Source organism: Lynx canadensis, chromosome C1 (assembly GCF_007474595.2).
Source record: "Lynx canadensis isolate LIC74 chromosome C1, mLynCan4.pri.v2, whole genome shotgun sequence".
In the NCBI taxonomy this organism is placed as follows: domain Eukaryota; kingdom Metazoa; phylum Chordata; class Mammalia; order Carnivora; family Felidae; genus Lynx; species Lynx canadensis.
In genome coordinates this window covers 152492707-152513737 of record NC_044310.1, presented here as the reverse complement: position 1 = coordinate 152513737, position 21031 = coordinate 152492707, and the positions used below count along the sequence as shown (strand labels likewise).

At 38.4% G+C, this 21031-nt stretch overlaps 1 protein-coding gene across 2 annotated transcripts in view; it reads left to right on the top strand.

The window, feature by feature from the left end:
* The first annotated feature begins 697 nt into the window (after positions 1–697).
* The window catches only part of FIGN (fidgetin, microtubule severing factor), a 130893-nt gene continuing 110559 nt past the window's right edge, over positions 698–21031 (top strand). Inside the window, exons 1-2 of one of the 2 annotated variants that reach the window (XM_030327064.1) lie at positions 698–1063; positions 1844–2013. In XM_030327064.1, coding sequence (XP_030182924.1) covers positions 1989–2013 — 25 coding nt within the window. In that variant the 5' untranslated portion in view covers positions 698–1063; positions 1844–1988. The remainder of the gene's footprint in view (positions 1064–1843; positions 2014–21031) is intronic. The other variant, XM_030327066.1, reaches the window with a different exon arrangement.

The following is a 21031-nucleotide window of genomic DNA, read 5'->3' as shown; positions in this document are numbered from 1 at the left end:
TCACAAGGAGGCGGGGGAGGGGAACTGGCTTAATTCGGATTTCCCCCCCGAAGTTGCCTCTTCTTGGCAGATGAAGTCATTTTCTGGCTGGTGTTGGCGGCCCAGGGGAGAGTGCGGGTGAGGTCCCGGCTCCCCGGGCCAGATCTTGTCCTGCGCGCGGAGTCGTGGCCGGGTGGGGAAGGGTGGACCCGCCGCAGCTGTCGGGAGGGCCGGGAGCGGGCAGGGAGGGGCCCGCGGGCGCCAGAGCCGCGCAGCCGGGTCCCGGGCCCTCCCAGGCTGGCTGGGGCGCGCAAGGGCCGGCCGGTCACGCGTGGGAAAGAAAGGCCCCTTCCCCCCGCCCCCGCCTGCCACCCCACCCCCACCCCCAGCCCCGGGCACCGCTCCCCTTTCCCCAGCTTGGGCCGCCCGGGTCTGCGGGCAGGGAGAGCTCCGGGTCCCCGCGCGCGTAATCATGACCTCGGGGCCCCCTCCGGGCCGCGTGAGCGCGTCGGCGAGGCTGGGCGGCCGCCGCGGCCCCGGCCGTGTAACATGACCCGAGCGGCTGGCCGGCCAGCGCGGCGCGGCCATTGAGCCCTCCCTGCCCATGAATCTCTGGCGCGTCTCTCGCTCGCTCGCCCGCTCGCCTCCCGCCTCCCTTTCTCCCCCTCCAGCTCCGCGGGCTCCGTGCGCCTCTCCCTCTCCCTCCCGGTCCTCCCGCTGCCCGTCTCTCTCCACTGCCCGCCTCTCGCCACTGCCTCCCGTCTTCTCTCCCTCTCGGCAGCCTCCGTCTCTTTCTCCCTCTCTCCTTTGAAAACTGATCTTTGGCTCTTAGTGTGAAAGTGATTTGAATTTGGCTCGGCGGCGCTCTGCGCCTGCGCCCAGCCTCTGGCATGCTGGCTCCTTCCAAGCAGCTGTTTTGGGTTTGAAATTCCAACATGGCAGAGGCTGCAGTCCGTCTTCCCTTCAAAAACTTGGAATGATTTCAAATCATAGGCACCTTCACTTAACCCTAGCCTCCATTCATCAGCAAACACATCGGATCGATGCTACGCTAACCTATCGGGTTTTTGCTCCGCGCGTTCAGGTAAGAGGAGCTTCGTAGTTTTCCACCATCGGCTTAAATTTTGTTTTTGTTTTTGTTTGTTTTATTTTTTAAAGAATATAAATACATGCAAGACCCCTAATAAAAAGAGATCTCCGAGTTGTGCCGTAAGCATTAAATTTGATTTGCACTCGCTTCTATTCTGTACGCCAACCTGCTGTCTAATTTCTCTGTACAAAGTAGCCCTGAAACATTATAATGCATATTTTTGCTGCTTAATCATTGTAACAATAGTATTGGATTAAGAGTTCGCGATAGCAAGAATCTCGTTTTCCGCTATATTGGGCTTACTTATTACTATCTTTTTACTTCAAAAATAAAAAAAAAAATAAGAAAGCGGAGCCATAGGGTGGGGCTAGACTTTCTTCGGGAACTAACTTCTAAGTAAATAAGAAGTGTAAATAAGAATCTTGCTCACACAAAAAGTTGAGGTTAAATTACAGTCTCGTGGCTGGGGGAACGTGAGAATGTCAGAAGATCGGTTGCAGAAAAATGTAAGCACATCATCTTGGAGGGGGTACAGCGTGGTGGGCGTATTGTTGGCAAGGAACGGGAGAGAAAGATGTATAATTTAATGGTATATACAATCCACTGATCCTATTACCGTCCTCCCCGGAGCTCTTGTTAGTTTCAATGGGAGTGAGTGAAATTGACATGGACTTGCATTCCTGGTCATGTGCTTTTTTTCCTTTCTTTCTTCTCCTGTGATCTGAGATCCCCTTTTTGTTGATGTTGCTTTCCCCCTTAATTATATGCATGTAGGTTAAATGAATACCTGACGAAAGGGCCCACGTTTCAAGGCAGTGACATTTGATAGCTGAGAGGAAAAGTGGCTTTAATGAAAAGCAACCTTTGGAATTCCTGCTTGTGAGAAATCCAATTCAGCTTTTTGTGCTGCCAGCAAGAAATGATCAGTAGCACCAGTGTTTATGGTACGTCAGTTTTGGAATTTACTTCCTTTGCATCTAAATAGGAAAGACAAATTAAATAGCATGATAAAAACCGTTGAAGACGCTCCTTGGGAAGCAGATGCTTATCATGTATAATTCCTCTAATATATAATATATATATGCATATTTTAATCTGTCAAAATGCTTGTTTGCTTTTGCTATCACTTGTTTATATATCAGTTTTGATTAATAGATTACTGGAGTCCACTTTTACCGGTTTTAGCAGTAATCTCAAAGTTACGTGTTACTAGTAATACACTATATAACCGCTGAAGTCAAATGGTATGTAAATTAGTTAAACTCAGTGTGGGTTTTTTTGGGGGAGGAGGCTGGGTGGAGAGGGGAGAGGGCTGGAGTGTGGGGAAAGAGTGCTTACTAATGAAAGTATATATGTATGTATGTATATATATATATATGTATGTATATATACACACACACACACACACAGAGCTGGATGAAAAATTTTTTTCTCAACCTATTAATGCAGTTTGACTATCTGCTCTCTGGATGATTACACTTTGTGGAGTAATCAGTTCTTCTGAGTGTGGTTTTTTTGGGTGAGTGAGTGAAGGGGTATCTTTTACATAAAAATAAAAAGTATGTATTTTTTGATTGCTTTAAGTCCTTAATGCCTGAAACAGTATTAGTTTCTTTTTCCTTGCCATTCACTTGTCTGCCTGTCAGCGCTTTTTACTTTTAACCTGTGACAGAATTAAATAATCAAGCACTGAAATTGACTTTGTTTGAAATCGCTCTTTCCTCTTTCTTCACAAAAAAAAAAAAAGAAAGAAAGAAAGAAAGAAAGAAAGAAAAGACAAAAAAAGAAAGAAAGGTCAGATAAATGGAGTGAGAGGGGGTTTTCAATAGCTCTTGTGACTGTGCTGTGGGTACACTTTGTGATATTCAATTAAGACGAATAGAGAACAACAACAGCAGAAAGATGTTAAAAGTATTTTGCATAGCCACAGGATATGTCCACTTTACACTGGGTTGGTTTTTGTTGTTGTTTGTGTGTGTGTGTGTTTTCTTTTTCTTTTTTTTTCTTTTTTTTTTTTTTTGGTTACATTTATCCCACCACCATGCATTCACCCTGCAAAGACAGAGAAGGAAAGGGAGAATATGAAAGAAAGAAATAGCAGTGGGGCTAAGCTGCCAGGGGTCTATAATGTGGCCGTGGTTACTGCTCTCTCATAACACAAATGTGAATGCAAGGAAAGGCACTGCAAGACCGTTGCGCGACATGCACTTCTGGTTGGACTCTGGTGACTATTGAGCTAAACACACACTGCTCTCACACTATAGAAAGGATTTGAATTTTGCATTTGGAACTTGTTGACTTTGAAGCGATCAATAAGAAGACTGTTTATTTTAGATGCACATAATTTGCCCTGAGAAATGTTTTAAGGAGGAGAGAGCACAGCTTTTTTTCCCCCGGAGCTGTTGGAGCGAATGGGATTGCCAGATGGGCGATTTCCCTCTGTGATGTTAAAGCTGTAATATATATTCAGAGCAGATTGGGCTGCTGCCTGTGATGAGGAGGATATTACATTTATAAATTTTAAATCGGAGCTCGGACAATGTGCTGAAAGCAGAAATTGGATGGTTTGACTGTTCACCGTATTGATACTTAAAGGTGATTTCTGGGTAGTAGTAATAATAATCATTGCAGTAATATGTAAAAAACACGTTGGGGTAGGCAATCATGTAATTCACGACATTTAACAGCAGATTTAAGTGTGTAAATTGCCCCCCTCCCCTGTCCCTGCTTACTATTAAATAATAGTCACATCATTTATTTCTCTGCGTTTAAATGCTCGCTGTGCAAATGATGGTCGTGCAGGAGCCTTATCACATACCAGAATTCTGAGGAGGAAAAGTTTATATTTCTCTATCTCTGTGTCTGCCTATAAAGTAGATCCTTGTGTATATGTATAAAGTGCATTAGTGGTTCCTATTTTGTAATTCTGTTACTCTGATTATTTTTGGATTTTGTTGGTCTCCAGTGTGTGGCCTAAAGGAACCAGAGCTCCAAACCTAAAGGCTGGGAAGGGGCAAGGGCTCACACTTTGCCAGCTCTGCTGTTGCAAATTAAAAGTGTGTTGTGGTCAGGAAATGAAAGCTACAATGTCTCTTTTGAACAAGTCGTTTATCAAGAGAAACATCTATCAGGGACTGCCTTGTCACGTTGATTCTCTAAAAGTTAGGTCCGAGGTGGAAGCTGCTTTGATGTTTTTGATCCTAAATTTAATACAACTGCAAAAAAAGCAAGGATATTATGACCAGAATAGATTTAAAAAAAAAAAAAAAAGATTCCTGGAACCAACAAGATCTGTTTGTTAGTACTGTACTATGTGTGAAGTTTTCTTGGACATGAGAGTTGAAAGGTTGAAGGGGAAAGCCTAACCTTCATAAACTGATAGTTGTTACATGTTTATAGCTGGCTTCTTGGTCCACAGGGACGGTTTGAAAACAGATTGTTTTAAAGGGAAAATTATTCGGAGAGGGGGTTTTGCAACAACATGCAGAGAATCTGAGTTGTCATTCATTCAAATTTTAGACTTGCCCTCTTCCTTTCATCTTCTCTTTTCGTCCTTTATTGCTGTTTCCTATCATCATTATATGGGTGACATATCCGCTTTTCTTTGGGAAAGAAAGATTTTTTTTCTATAAAAACCATTTCCCAAAACGTGCTTGCTCACATCATCTTTATTGTTTATTAGTTGTGCATGTTGGTGGTTATCAGTGTAAACTGCATGGACTCACTCAAGTCTTTTGGAATTTCAGCCTAAATATAGAGGTAGGTAACACATCAACCAGGCCATGTATTCTTGAGTACTGAATATGGTGCATGCATTATTCAGATTTTGAAAGGTACTGTTAAGAAAATGACCAATTAAATTTTTATTTATTTTTTTATTTTATTATTATTATTATTATTTTATTATTTATTTTTTTTTATTTTTGTGAAAGCAGTTAAACGCAGTCTGCTTCATTGTGGGAGGCAAAGATAGGAGAGAAGTTTTCCTTCCTTGAAATAGTTTTTGGATACTTGTCTTACAGTGCTGTGGGCCACTTGGTTTTTCATTTGGATCTATCAACAACTAGGCTGAGAGACCGCGAAGAGTGTGGTGGGAGTTTGGGGAAGTGTAATACTTGCTAATTAATCATGTCCGAAATGAAAGAATCATAGCAGGGTAATAAAGTCTTATTGTTGTTTTCCTGGAAGAGGGTAAGACTTCTGTTTGGAAGCTGTGTTTGTGAGTTGACTTGCTTTTTCTCTTCTCCTAAAAAGATAGTTTATAGAGTCTCTTTGGAATTGTTTCAGGAACCCTTTTTTTTTTTTTTCTTTTTTTGAAAACAGAATATTTTTCTTTCTCCTGACTGTACAGAATCAGTGATATTCTTAAAATCATCTCTGGTACCTTCTGAGTGAAAACAGAGATTTTTTTTTTTTTTTCCTTTGGTTGAAGACTCCAGTGACTGAGGGTCCAGTAACTGGTTTTTGGTTTTTTTTCCCCCTATAAATAGAAAACCTCTTTGTTGTTTTTATTCATGTCAGGCAGGAAATTTGAAAACCTTTTTGTAGGCAGTTACTTCTGATATACATACAAGAGAGCAGATATTTTATTAATTCCTTATAGATAGTATAAGAGTATGACCAGAGGGGAGGAAAGTAGTGCCTCCAGGATTTGGTAGAGACTATCTGTATTATAACTTGACATTTCTAAGACAGTTTAAAGTATTTGCCACCTGAAAAGACATATAAGTGTTATCATTATAGGCAAATTCTTTTTTTCCCTGAGATTTGGTGGTTAGCTTTTGGATTTTAGTATTTTGTTCAGTTTATGCATGGGGACAGATCCTGAAAGTTTACGGGCCTGCAACATTTTTTGGAATTTTCATCTCAAGGTGAAGACGGCTATGCTAATGACTCCCTATTTTTGTCTGTGAGTGTTTAGATGCCTTGAATGATTGCCTAATTAAGTAATCAGTTTTAATGGTCTGAAATCAGCAGAATTGCTAGGTATATTTGAAACAATTGCAGGCTTTTATGTTTTGTATTTTACAGTTTGTTCTCAGAACCTTGGTTAATAGAAATGTTTGCTGTTTTGCCTTTGATCAATATGTTCTCGAGTACCAATATCTTATACTACTTTTATAAAGTACCACATTTATTGTTGTAGAGCAAATAAATGTAATTATCAGGAATTTAAATTGATTTATAAATTTTTGATTGGGAGAAATTGTTCTATAGACATTTGTATGAAATATTGACTTATGTTACTGATCGATAAGACTTGATTAATCAGCATATCTGCTTTTTTATCTTGAGTCATTGATAAGCCAGAATAAACAAATGGCATAGGAAGCAAGGCAATTTTTTTTTCCTTCAGTTCAAAAAACCTTAATTTAATCGTCTGTTTCTTTGGGGGTATTTCAGGGCTAATGTTCCATTAAAATCAGTTCAACTTAGAAATTATTTAGGGGTACTACTTGGAAGACTGCAAGTCCAAAAATTACTCTGTCTTCAATTAGCTCTCTCTCTGTGTCTCTTTCTCTTTCTCTCTTTCTCTTTCTCTCTCTCTCACACACATATAGCTAAATTTTTATCCCTATGAAAAATGAAACTTTTTTTTTTTTGAAAAACAAAATAAATGCTTCTTTGGCAAGTGCTTTTCATGGTTAGATTTTATAATTTTCCTCCTTTTTTTTCCTCACCTTGAATTTTTATCATTAGCTTTTTTACTTATGGTAGAAATTTCAAGCATCGCTGCTTTGACGTGATTGCTGATTACTGATCTTTTGGTATTTTTGACGTTATCATTCAAATGACAATTTTACTTGAAAGATGCTTGCTGCAAGAAATGCAGATAGCGGACATAAGAAGTAGGCAAGAATATGGTAAAAATGAATTGTCCTGCTAAGTTCGAGGCAAATCAAAGCAGGTGGGTCTGCTGTCTCCTTAGGGCAGCACCACAGATGCCTGCTCCGGAGCCCTGTCTCAGCACAGCACATGCGTACCATACCTGTTGATGAGGGTCTTGGCTAAGAGACTGAGGCGACAGAAAAGCTAGGTGATCAGAAACCATCCAAACATGAGCTATCGTATGGCACTTTCTGTTAATAATATTTACATATTTTATGCAACAAATCTGTTTGTTGTCTTCTTACTTGAATATTGACACTTTGCTTAACATTGCATATGGTAGGCTGTTGTTTCAGGGTATATTGGAAGCAGTACATTCAAAGGAGAATTTCAGTTAAGATGTATTTATGTTAACTATGTGTACAAATGGGTATGTTTGCTTATATTTGGGCCACTGTGACTTTTCACAAAGCATTTATAGTGTTAACTCTTCCTATCATTTTCGAAACTGATACGTGTTGAAAGTAGTATGCATGCGTGGTTTATTCTATGGAGGCCCAAGGTTAAAGTGTTTTCACCCTGCAGCCCAGCTTACGTATTTATATTTTTAGGTTGAGAAATCTTTGTTAGAAAGTATTTTTGTATGATATTGGGAAATTTGCTGCTTATTGGAATTTTGTTCTCATTTTCAGTCAAGAGTAGCTTGGGGTATTAAAAGTTATTAGTGATGGTATATAGCTTACAAAGAATATTTTCTTAGTGCAGAATGCAGAATGTGAAATACCTAGAAAATGTTTTCTTCATATCGAAAACACCTTTACTTAGTTCCTTTCTTACGAGCTTTGACTTCTGCTGGTAATGTATGGATTTACTCCATGGCACTGGCTGATATATTGCTGACAAGAGAACAGAAACTCCATTTTCTTCACCCGCCAAAAAAAGAAAAGAAAAAAATCTCTCTCTTTCTCCCCAGATTCAAGTAATGTTTGCCGTATGTCAATTGGATGCTTTTTAAGCCACTGACAATTGATTAAGTGCCATATTCATATGACCATAAACTCATCTGAGAATAAATGACCTCCACTTTCATGCTTTGGCTCATAAGGAGGTATCCTTCGTGGAAACAGTAACATTCAAAATACAAATTTAAAAGTAGTGTAATGTGAAGCCATGGGTTTCTAGATGTAATTGTAAACTTTTAGCTATTCTTTTGATGTATCTTTACCATCAACATGCATTGTCACCTTCACCTAGGGCTGGCTACATAATTTCTGGGGCTTGGTACAAAAATACGACGTGGGGGGCCTTGTTCAAAACCTGTTAAACATGTGAGACAGAAGCAGCAGAGTATTATACCAAGTGCGGGGCCCTTCTGTGTGGGACCCCGTGAGCCTACACAGGTTGCAGGGCAATGAAGCCAGCCCTGCCTTTACAGCCCACGAACTTTCATTGAGGGCCTGCTTTCTGGAAGTCACTGGGTTTGCTACTTAGACACTGACTATTCCACAGTTATTCCATGTGCCTCTACCTAAAGAAGCACTGATGATTACTTAGTAAGAGAATCAGTGGTAAATGGACCATTGGGTATCTTCTGCTCTTTCTATCTCTGAGTTGGTGACAGAAATAGTTGCCTTTATCTCATGTTGCCCCTTGCCTGATATGTGCTCCATATATCTATCCCATAAACTTTTGTGCAAATATTCTTAAAAGGAGCCCTGTGTTTTGGCGTTGTTTGCGTATAGATGCGTACTTAAATTTCTATTCCCAGGCTCAGAATGGTTGGGTGGGAAGATTTTGGTAGGAAGATTTGTAGCAAGAGCCTGGGAGTTTCTCTGTTGTCAAGTCCCACCACTAACCCACCTAGGTTTCAAGCACAAGTAAAATCAGTATTTCTAGCGTCGAATCCTAGATTATCAAAACATACCGAAAATCCTGACCAGTGAGAAATAAAAGCACAGCTCAGTGAGTGCCATTCAGACAAAAGGGGCCAAATGCAAAAATAATTACCTTGTTATAACAGTAGCAGCATTGATATTTTGACATTAGGAAGTAGCATCGTAGCTATATAAACACGTGGTGACAGCTGTGTTAAAGATGCAAAGTAACTTCCATGCAGTAGCATCAACCTTGCGGTGTGTTATATTCGAATTGTGAACTTGGTTTCTGACCCCGGAATGAAATTACCCCCTTTTCCTTGAATAATAGAGTCACTAGGTAGGACCGCTTTCTCCTTTGATTTGAGCCCTCTGTGTGGAGGGGTGGACAGGACGTTTACATTGTCACTTCCCAAGATGCTTCTCAATGAGATCAAGCTCCATATTGAGATACCTAAAACTAAATTGTGAAGTCAAGCGGCTTTTTTTTTCAAATCAAAACTGAGATCCGATGGAATGTCCAGCAAGTAATGGATCTGAGTGCACTTCAAGCTCCACCATTTATTTTCAAAAGGTATTTCTCACATCAGATGACTCTGCCAGGAAAGGAAATATCAAAGACCTCGGAAAAGTAACTATTCTTTTTTTTTTTTTTTTTTTTTTTTGTAATCCAAGACTGGGGGGCTGGTGGGGGGCTTTAAAGACATTTCTGAGGAAGAAAAAAAAAATGGAACTTATTTTGGATGCTTTGTTAGACTTTGTGGAGAGAAGTACTACATATAAGACCCTCTAAGAAGAAAAATCTTTGTCCTGTGTAATCGCAAGCCATTGCTCTCTCGGCAGATATGTACTTCAATGAAAGGAGGCTTGAAAATAACTATTACAACAGTGTCCCATTTAATTATAAATTCACCATGCAGTTTAGAATTTCTTTTTGCATTAAAGGCATTATAAACTTGTCATATTTTGATAGTTGGTTAGCCAGGATGCATGTTGTGCAGTGTTCTGTAACCTACCTACAAAATCTGTAGTGTGATTTAAATCGGAACCTGTCTTTTCCCGCCTTACTCCTATCCTTTACTATATTATATTTTCGCAATAAATGTCTGGCCTTAAAAAAGGATTAAACCAGGAATCTGGGTAAATGTGTGGCAATATAGTGCATTGTTATGCCCCAAGTAACTGTTTTATTTCCCTTTTATTCACTTCTCTCCCCTTTCTGTTTCAAATTGAAGTTAAGATTGTAAACTCTTTCTCTTAGATCATATACCTGAGTGATGCTAAATTATAAATCTTAATTAGGTATGATTCACTGATTTTAATCTTACAAGATAATTATTCTGAATAGGATAAAAGGTTCCCTTCAGATTGAAGGCATTTTCATTACAAACCCCATTTAAGATCAAACAAAGACCATTAAATAAACAGAATACTCTTATTCGTGTAAGCCTAAGAGTTACTATTTTTGAGTTTAAGTATATGAATGAAGAAATAAAGGTATGGACAGGGCAGTTTTAGTGTTTGCAAACTTTAAGTGCTTTTGATAAATTTTACTGCTAGGAATTACATGGATCGAAAGGAATCTTTTAGATAAAAATTACAGTTTTGATTATCTAAATGGAATATGCTCTTGAGCATGTGCATAGATACATCTCTTTGTGACGGTATCGATGTCAGGGACACTTTTGGTATTTCTTTATGAGGAATTAGGTTAACGGGGTTAGTTAGAAAATGTATCCTTTCCTGGAAATGAAAAACTGCATTCAAGCAGAGGTAAAAGAGTAGAACATATTCATGACTTTAAGTACTTAAAAAGATATTTTATGAGTCATTTGGAAGAGTAATACCCAATATGTAACTTGTTAAGAATAATAGCCATTTTTACTCTTTAAAGCATATCTATATTAAAACTGACTTTCTGTTCATGAGTTGCAAATCTGGAGTCAATTTTAGGCCCAATTTACAAAAGATGTGGGTCTAATCCCCTGCCTGGATCATGGTATCCTACGCCAAGAGTGTAGGTGCGAAATTCTTCTTTAAAGAGAGGTTTTCATTTGCATTATTCAGAAGATTTAGCAACATTTTTGAGGGGCATACTGATGTGACCCAAATGGAGACATTGGGACCCTGAATGACCTATATCTTTGTCTGATGAACTGGAAACAAACAAACAAAAAAAATCACCACCTTTGGAATTTTATACTGCTACATGAATAAGTACTTATTCTTTCTATGGAAAGATTTTAAATGTACTAAGAGTAAGGGCTCCCTAATTGGAAAAAATATGCTTTATGTAATTATATGAATACCAGTCAACTAGTCACCGATATGAATTTACTTACGATGGGTATGATAGTTGCACTAAAGAATCTTACTTAGAGTGGATGTTGAGACTGAGCTAGTGTCTCTCGAGAAAAAGAAAAATACATATGCAGAATCCCTTTTGGGATTTTTTTTTAACATGAGCATGAAATCTTAATCAGTAACATTTAAGCAGTTAAAGTAGGGAAAAAATTCTAATTTGGAAGTTCTTTATCATGCTTTGTTCTTTGATTAAGTCCTTAATGAATTCATACAATTTGTTAATGGTTGTTTTGCTTGTTTGTTCTATTTTTGTGTTGTTTTATTTTGTCTTAAGATCAAAGTAAAACGACCATGACGGGAAACTATTTTGTACTGTTTGTCTTGAAAAATATCTAGTGACAACACTACAACATGTAGTATAGAGTCGCTTATAATGATGGGCAAAAATCCACAATTTTACCCCAATATAATTCTGTTGTTCTGAAATCTACCTTACGAAAATGCCACCATTCCTAAGCATATGGTAGGTATTGCTGATGTATCCTTGTAATGCACATGTGTACCTAAATACATATATAAATATGTATTATTAACTGTAATTTCTAACCGCCGACTCTGCAGGTGTCCTTGTGCTTGGGGCCAGGGAGAGCAAGGTTGTCCACCTATCTTGATGTTTGTGAACTTGCCCGGAACCTTGCTGCCTCCTCCATTCTCTTGCTGCTGGGCTCCAGTTTGACCCATATCTGTGGACTGTTTTGAGGAGCTGGGTTTTTGTTTTGGTTTGTTTTTGTTTTTGTTTTCTGGTATTTGTCTGTAGGGCTGGTTATTATTTGATCATCTGGAAAATCAGATTTCACTGGAGCTACTAGAATGTGATATTTACACCATGAGGAGGTCGTTTGAATTAATTAAGAGGCCGTTGAGCCGTGTGGTGGGAGGAAGTAAAGTAGCATTTTTTGGCATGGACATAAGGTGGAAGACGACTTGCAGGAATGGGGAAGTGGCTAAAGGGAAGTAAATGGGGGAGGCTGTGGGAGGAGAGCTGAGGGTTAGGACTGTCTTCATGTGACTGTCGTTGAAAACAACACTGGCAATTAAAAACTCAAATCCTAACATCATTATGTGAGAAAACCGATCGATTATTAGGAATTAGTGACTAGTGCAGGTTAAATAGCATGCAGAGCTCCGATCTAAACAAATTATATTCCCCTTTTAAAAATGACACATTCTGTATCAGATCTTGAATATGTGGTATTTGTGATCATACAAGTTAAAAGAACTATTCCCCTTCTTTTCTCCTCATAGTTTGAAAAAGGGTAAGAAATTATACATGCCTTTAAGGGTGATTGATATTACTCTGAGACTCTTTCTCTTCCGTCAACATACTCATTTGGTTAGGCTGCAAGGGACTACCAAAGAAGATCCCCTGAGGGTTGAAGTATATCTTTTTTCTGGCTTCTTTTGCAAAATAATGCATTTATTGCTATCACAGGTATTCAAATCATTAAAGTAGATGTATGACTTGATTTGATCTGAGCAAAGTTTGATGATAAGTTTTGTATCTACCCTGTGCTATGCTAGCATAGTTCCATGACCAAAAACAAATCAAACAAACAGACCTGCCACGGCCTTACCTCAGACCAGTTAAATGGAAGTTCAGGAGGTGCCAAATTTCTTTTAAACTCTCCCAATGAATCTGATGTAAAGTTGAGACTGAGAACCTCTTGTCTAAACCAAAAATTCGTTCATATCATGAGATCCTAACCTTTTCGCTGCTTAAAAAGATCATTATTCCTGTTGGAAGACAGAAAATCAGAGCTAATCTATTCAGAATTGAATGTACTAACGATATGTACTGAGATGGTTCACTCTTTGGCTAAAGTTCAACAACGATCTACGGAGAATCTAAGGAACGTTGCCACCATGCTATTAAGAGTACCTCAGGAAAGTGACAGTGGTGAAAAGAAGCCCCAGCAGAAGCCAAGAGTCTATCCTATTTGTAACCCTGGGTAAGTCACTCAACCTCTCTGAGCCTCTGTTTGCTTTTTCATAAGAGGAGAGTTGATCCAATGACTATTAAGATTTTCTCCAGTTCTATAGATTCCATGATGCATTGGTCATGGACTAGTAAACTTGAGTAACTTGGAACCTTGCTAGTGGGCATTGGCCAGTGAAAAAAGATTTTTTTTTTTTTGTTTCTCTTTAAGAAACTACAGAAAGGGTCTTGGAAGTAGTGTAGGAAGCTCAAGGACCATTTATCACTCTGTTAAGCCCTTCAGGGGGGATGGTAACCATTCATTAAATATGCTTACTAATTGGTTGCGAGCAAATGTGTCAGCAGTTCTACTATCTTGAGAGTTGATGAGTATTAGTTAGCCAATGCTTTTTCCCTGCAAGAGATATAAATAGACTGACAAGCAGATTCATTTAAGCAGTAGTGGAGTTAGGGACTTCAAATCCTTTTTAAAATGTATATAAATATACAGAACATTCTGAAATTTGGATCAGACTGGAAGCAATTCCATCTTTCCTGCGCTTTATCTCTAACTTGTCCATATTCCATCTTCTTTTTATTCCCTGGAAAGCTCTTTTCCACCTGTTGAAGTCCTGTGAGGACTTTGGTATCTAGCTCAAATGTTGCATCGTCTATGAAAACTTTCTTGAGCCATCCTAAGCAGGATGCATTTCAATATCTACTTGATATTCCCTAAGCACTGTTAAAAAAAAAAAAATCTCCTTTGAATCAGTTGCCATCATCTCTCCTGTACCGTAGATTGCTAGGCATTTGTGTTTCCCATTTATGAAACTGTAAGCTTCTTGTGAGCAAAGCACAGCTAATTCATTTTTTAATTTTTAATCTTCTCAACATTCCTGTATGGTGCAAGACTTATATTATGTGTTCAATAAATGTTTGGTGAATTGAATTGATAAAAGCATAAGAGACTGTCGCTTGGTTAATCTTTTATTAATCTTCCTTTAAAAATTGGAAAATACTTTTTAAAATATTTAAAGAACAGATATATTAAAATTGTGTATTTCATTTAAAAAGTGAAATTTCCGTATTCTTCGTGTAATTTAATTACCAAAGAAAGACTTTATAACCCTGAAAAATAGTTTTATAATCATATACCTAAAAAGGAGCTTGCCATCACTTATTCTATTTTCATATATCTGGAGAGGAGAGTATTTAAACTACTTTATAAAAACAGAACATTCTAACGCTATCTTTAAAAATCTTACAGAACAAAAATCCATAGCCTATTTTGATTACGAAGTAGTAACAAATGGCTTCAAATCACTATGCCCTACATATTTTTTTTTCCTTGTGTGTTTGCAGTCAGAAAAAAACTGAGGCTTCAGAATCATAAAATGCTAGACCAGGAGACTTCCGAATCAACCTCTTGCCAAAATAGGGTTGACTAACAGTTGGTTATTCATCCTTTGGTTGAACATAGGAAATCAGACCTCCTAAGGCATTTCTTTCTGTTTTGTCCTCTCTCTGATAAATAATCAGTGTGTAAATATGTGCCCCAACACTCAAACGAGATTTCCTTGGGACTATGATGGTACTGAGGGTGATAAGATGTGAGATGCAAGCTAGTTGATCTGTAGTCGACATGAGAAGTTTCATTGACCTTGTGAATGTCTTTGGTTAACGTTTTATTTAATTGACATATTTTTGTTTTATATTTAGTGTTTGACACTATTACTTTATTTTGTACTAAATGCTGGATAATAAGCAATTTATCTAGGGTTGCACCCAATGACCCTATCCTCTAGTGGTTTCTCTGCATTGCCCGTCAGATTTGTGTGCTTATGAAGGGTCAGTTTCTTTCTCAAAGCTGTCATTAATGTTCTAACAGATAGCATGACCGAATTTTCCAAGGGAAGTTCAATTTGATCAAATCGTTGAACTTGTAATGAGTTAGTCGACAGTATTTTACGAGATTTCTATTTTATATTTGTGTATCGGAACCTAAAGATGGATGTACCAGGGAAAAGCACTTGTTCACCTTTGTCAAGGAAATCAGGAAAAAAAAAAAAAAAAGACAACAAAGGCTCTCTTGTCATTCTTTTAAAAACACAGTTTTACTAAGGAAACCTGTAACCTTTACTGAAAGCTCACTAGTTTTCTTTTAATTTGGGCCCTTCAGATCTGAAAAGTTCTAGATGTTATCTTACCACTTCATATTGAAATCTAGGTTGATCTCATACACTCGGTAGAGAAGAAAATATCTGCCGTGCTGATTGTTCAACCTGGATTATTACAAAGACATGCCATTAAGTGCGCTACAGTAGACGGATGTTGCTTGGTTAATTGCATGAAAACACTCCATCTTCAGCAGAGAGCTTCACTAGTACAGAGGATAGGACATTGGAGAACAATAAAGATTTTGAAACAATTTGAAAAGTAGCAGAAGCATTTTTGCGGTTGGACAAAAACAGTCTGCTTAGTTCCTTTGTTAAATCAGCTCTTCTGGTGTTCTGGAAACCATTCAAGAAGCTAAGCGAGTGAAAACTGCTTAAATATATAAGTTAAAATCCATGAGATTGAGAGTAACAACTATGAACTGAAAATCCGTGTATGATGGTGGCTTGCCAAAAACTAGACTAACCCAAGGGAAGATTTAAAAGTCATAGCTTAAAATTCTACCTGGTTTATCATCAGGAAGTTGGGAGAGTTGATTTTAAACTAACAACATAAAAATACCGTTCAGGTCCTTCATGCCTACAATATCAGCCTTTTTTCCTTTAGTCCTCCCAGAGAAAAGTTGGGTGATTCCCCAGAGAGAGCAGTGATATAAGTCGGTAGCCACAGAATAGGAGCCATGGTTAAAAGTCAGTGATCAATAGTCTGTTGTTTTTTTTTGTTTGTTTGTTTGTTTGTTTTTGTGTTTGTTTGTTTGTTTTTTGGCCCTCATAAGCCTAGTTGAAAGTTGTCAGTAACAGAATTTTTTATTAGGCCTAGATGTGGCAGTTCTTGACGAATACGGAGCTAAATTTGTCCTCTTGCCTTAAAATCTAAAAATGAAACATAGACTTATTTCAAGTGAATACAACTTCGGTTGTGTGAGTGTGTGTGAGCGTGTGCGTGCGTGTGTGTGTTTTTATTCAGCAGAGCAACTATGAAACATGACAGAATTTCCAGCTCTCTCATTCTGAGTGCCCAGTTGGTAGCCCCATAAGCACCTAAGTGAGCTGATTTAAATCTCACTCCAGATTCTTAACTAAGTGGCCCAGGTCTTTCAGGGAGGTGGTACTTCCTTGTCCCTTGGGGGATATGTTTGGCCTGATAGTTAGTTGAAGATTCAGTAAACAAGCTTTATGAGAAATTAGTTAAAACTGAAATTGCAAATGGGTCGTGAGGTAGAGTTTACCCGAAAATGGTTTGAATATATTTGTCACATATGCATGAAGATCATTTTTTAAATGGGTTATTTTTATTAGTATAAACACTTACCACAAATAAGCCACTTAAAATTTGCGTTCCTGCTAGGATCCTTTCCTTTGAGTGACTGACCACGCCTTCTTTCAGCCCAGTCTTTGTCCAGGCTTTGGTGTAGTCATGCACATGTCCTTGAAGAAATGTAGCATCTTTCACAAGATTTTTGTGCAAGTGAAATCAGATACCAGTTTTTATTGCAGAACCCAGCCTCCAAATGTTTCTCTTTAAAGACATTTTTAATAGAAACAGTAAGGTATAAATCATTTAAGCAATTACCTGGACATTGTGGAAATGGGGCTTGGCTTGTTCTGTAGCCCCAGATGTTTCCAGATTCCAGTAATAACCTGGTCCAGATATTTACAGCTTAATTTTCTGTGCATGTGCACTTGTCCACAAATGGCTCCTATTTCCCATTTTCTGTTGGACAACTGGGCCACTTAGAGGGAAAGAAAGTGATTTCAGCTTGGGCGATGACAAACATTAATGGTTATAATAAGTTGCTTCTAGAAACTTTGATCACTTAAAAAAAATGGAAAGGCTAAATCTTAGAGGATTTTATACTAAGAAATAAAATAAATTATTCAAATGGCATTTTCCTTTATGGATGGGGATGGGGTGAATAACCTCCCCTCATTCCTCAAAATTATATTTAGCTTTGATATACTATGTGATAAAAGTGATTTTTTTTTAATGCGTCTTCTGGCACTGGTTGGGTTATCACGCAGGCTGCTAGTTTTCCTTGCATTACCATTCCACAGTTTTTCTTGTTCTTACTATAAACTAAACAAATGGAAAATAATGATTGGTAACCATCTGCTGTGCAGAAATTTCACATAGAGCAGTTAACTCTATTTTATAAAACAAGACCAAATGAGTGGATTATACTGTTGCCAGTAAATAGCAACATTCAGTAGAGCTTCCTTTGGACAAAGCAGGAGCAGAGGGAGCCAGCATTTCATTATGGGAAGTCAGTTGTTTGGGCTGTGGGGCTGGATGTGCCCAGGCATTTATGTGTGTGCTTGTGTGTGCATCAGTGTGCGTACTGCATATATGAGGGGAATGGGTGTTTCCTCCCTACCTGTTCCTTGCCCTCATAATTCCAGTCAAGTAACTCGGAGTATTGTGGATGCAAATAAATCAATCCGATCACATCATCGTAGCTCCTTTTATTTGCTTAAAAAACAAAGTCAAAATACATAAAACCATTAGAATAGAGATTTGTCAAGGTACAGAGGCTTCAGATCAAAATCATGGTTTCCAAAGCTGTGCAAATTATGGCTAGTGGCTAGCCAAGTTAGCTTTAAATCATTCTCTTGTCTTGTCTGAAGAATACCTTGCCTGGAAATCAGATTGAGTATATGTCCAAAAGATATTGATAGGCAATGATTATTCATATAGTTGCTACTGAAGTATGGATGTTGTATTGAGGGAAGACATATACGAGAATAGACAGAAGTAAGTGGTTACAAAGAATTTATTCAGATGGACCAGGTAAGGCCTGATTTTATAGTTGTCCATATAATCAATCAATCACTCTCTCTCCAGCTTCCCCCCCAACCCCCCCCCCCCAGTCCTTTCTCTAAAACTGGCTAATATATCAGTATACATAGATACTCAAAACACACACATTCCCTCTTTCACTTATTTGATACTGAGATTTTGCCATAGAGCAAGAAAAGTTGTTTAAAATGGGCAGTATATTGAGTTCAAAGGACCCATACAGTTCATAAATTCTCTGATGTCTACTGGATTTTTCATCAGGGAGACTTCCAATAAAAATGATCTATTTTAGAAATAATATTGTTTAGTAGGTTGAAATGTGGTGTAATAAAATTAGACCTTCAGTCTTCTAAAGTTACTACTTAGATGGCACCCTTGGGATGGTAAAATGGCTGTATAAGCAGATGAATCAGACAGTTCCACTGATGGGTACATTTGTCAGTCTCTGTTACAGATATAATATATTCTTATATCTGTAATCCTGACACTGTTACATCCAAATGAAATCAACATGAGGTTGTCATCTTTAAGCAAATATGTTAAGTGTTGTCTTTTGTGCTTTGGATTTGAAAGAAAGGGGCCCAGGGGAGGCAGCATCATGCAAATGGAACAAATCCCATTTCTTCTGAGCTGTGCTGTTTTTCCCCTCCATGGCAGCTGGCTGTGTTATCTTTGTGTGTTTCTCTGAGTGCTGACAATTCTTTCAGTGATCTAAGTTAGGGCACATTAGAAAGTGGAAGCAGCTGTCTGTCGCTATACTGAGAGACGTGTTTGCTCTACTGCAAAGATGAAGGACCATGAATCCTTGACACACTCCCCCCCCCTCCCCCCTGTACTTTCCAACATGATCAACATTCAGACGCACAGATTGTCTGCTTGGACAGTTTTTTGTTCTGACTGACAGCATCTGGCATAGACAAATTTAAAAATACATAGCATGCCATGCTTGGAATTGGAACATCCCTTCTTTATTAATCTTCTCATTTAAACCATTCATTTACATTTCAAGAAAGGTTACAGCTTGATATGGTTGAAACGTTGATTTTTAAATGAATAACCTTCTAATGAAATGTCTTGAATGAGTACCAAGCAGCTAGTGTTCATTAAAAATTACACCCGATTAACACGGCCTTGAAAGCCTGAGAGGAAAGGGATTTCTTATTGTTTTAATCCACAATGCTATCCAGTGTTTACCTTTCTGGCACAAAGCGAGTAGAAATGATGCCTGTACTCGCAACACTTCTGATATTGAACACAAGTATGATATCACCCTTAAGCCGACAAAACACTTGGCCTTGTTTAATCAGCTTTCTTTCCCTCTGAAAACCCCCAGAGGTGTGAAAAATTTTTCTAAACATCACCAAAATGTACCTCTTTCAGTCCCTCTAGGTCTCTGTGTCCCACCCCTCCCCCACCCCCCAAATACTATGTCTCTGTGTCCAAATCCGAAAAAAAGAAAAGCTTATATGTTTTCAGACAGAAAAGTGGCAGAAAACGCTTTTCGATTAAACATTCCCTCCGACCCCAGGATGGTGGATATACATTTATTTGTCGGCATTACTTTAGTAATAAAACATAACAGTGCAAAAATTGCTCTCTTTCTCTGCGTCACATCACCCTTGCACACACTCACATTTCTTATCCATTTTCAATTTCACAGCCAACCTCAGCAACATGCTTGTCTAGCATTTATGCAAAAATAATATGAAAATTGGCCATATCAGTCCATCTGTGGACTTCGAGTCCAGGGTTGGGGGGCGGGAGGGGAGAAGAGGAATCCTCCTTCTATCACACATTTCAGACTTTTCCTCTCACCGCACGTTTCAGCTAGGACTACCCAACTGCAGGTGTGGCCACAGTAGTTCTGGGGGTGTGTGGAGGGGGGATGCAGAATTGTAACTGAGAAAAGCTGTTCAAGTGCCAGGTAGCAAATATGTAAAGCAAGCGTGCTGGTTAACTTAGAAAAAGAGGCTTCAGAGGGAGGTTCAATTAACAGTTGTAGGCGGAAGAGGTGATGTATTTCTTCAGCACTTGTAAGAGGTCATTTGCTTTAGGATACATTTTGACGAATTTCACAGAGAAGTAGATGCTGAAATAAAAATGAAGACAGATTACAGCTTCATATCAAAGGCACTTTTACATTCTTGAAGATGAGAGGGGAAAATGGCACATTTTTATCCCACGGATTGTATAGTATTTTTAAATGTTGCTAATTTGTGTTTTGTGAACTTGTTTCATTTAAACTGTTCATTTAAACAAAATAAATCTTGGAAACTAACATTATCTTTGGATCTGGAATCGGCTTCTCCCTCTACCCCATAACCCAGATCCAGGCTGTAGAAGTTTAGGGTAGACACTGTTTGGTGGCTGTTTTTCCTTCGCTTTCCTTTTTCTTTCCCTTCCTTCCTTCCATCCTTTTTTTCCTTCCTTCCTTCCTTCCTTCCTTCCTTCCTTCCTTCCTTCCTTCCTTCCTTCCTTCCCCAAGAAGCTGATGGCAGGGAATCAAATTCGAGTTCCAGCATTTTGATTGCCAGTAAATGTTTTATAATCAACATTTTAAATATAAATTACTTAGTTATTTTCCATTTTGATTTTTTTTTAATGACCAGGTTTTAAACGTAGTGCCAATGTGCATCTGTAAGCAAACTGGGGATGGGTTAGAGTACACAATTCCCTCGTGTAAACAGCCAGGTTTAGCAGTAATGCTTTTAATCTGGACTTGTAGAGGATTCAGGAGCGTCCATAGATCTGCTCCAGTAATTACCATACCCCAAGTGGCACTGGAAGAGACATTTGCCTAAAAACTTGATGTCTTCATTACGCTGTTTACATTTTAATTAGAAACATGAAAATTACTGATTCATACAGGCAACTATAGTTTAAGTGGTTTCGTTCACCATCCAATAAATCATAAAAAAAAAAAAAAAGAATCAACCCACAGTTGGCATAAATAGTTTACTAGGAATCATTCATGGGAATAATGTGTTGGCACTATAAGCTGCTTAAAAC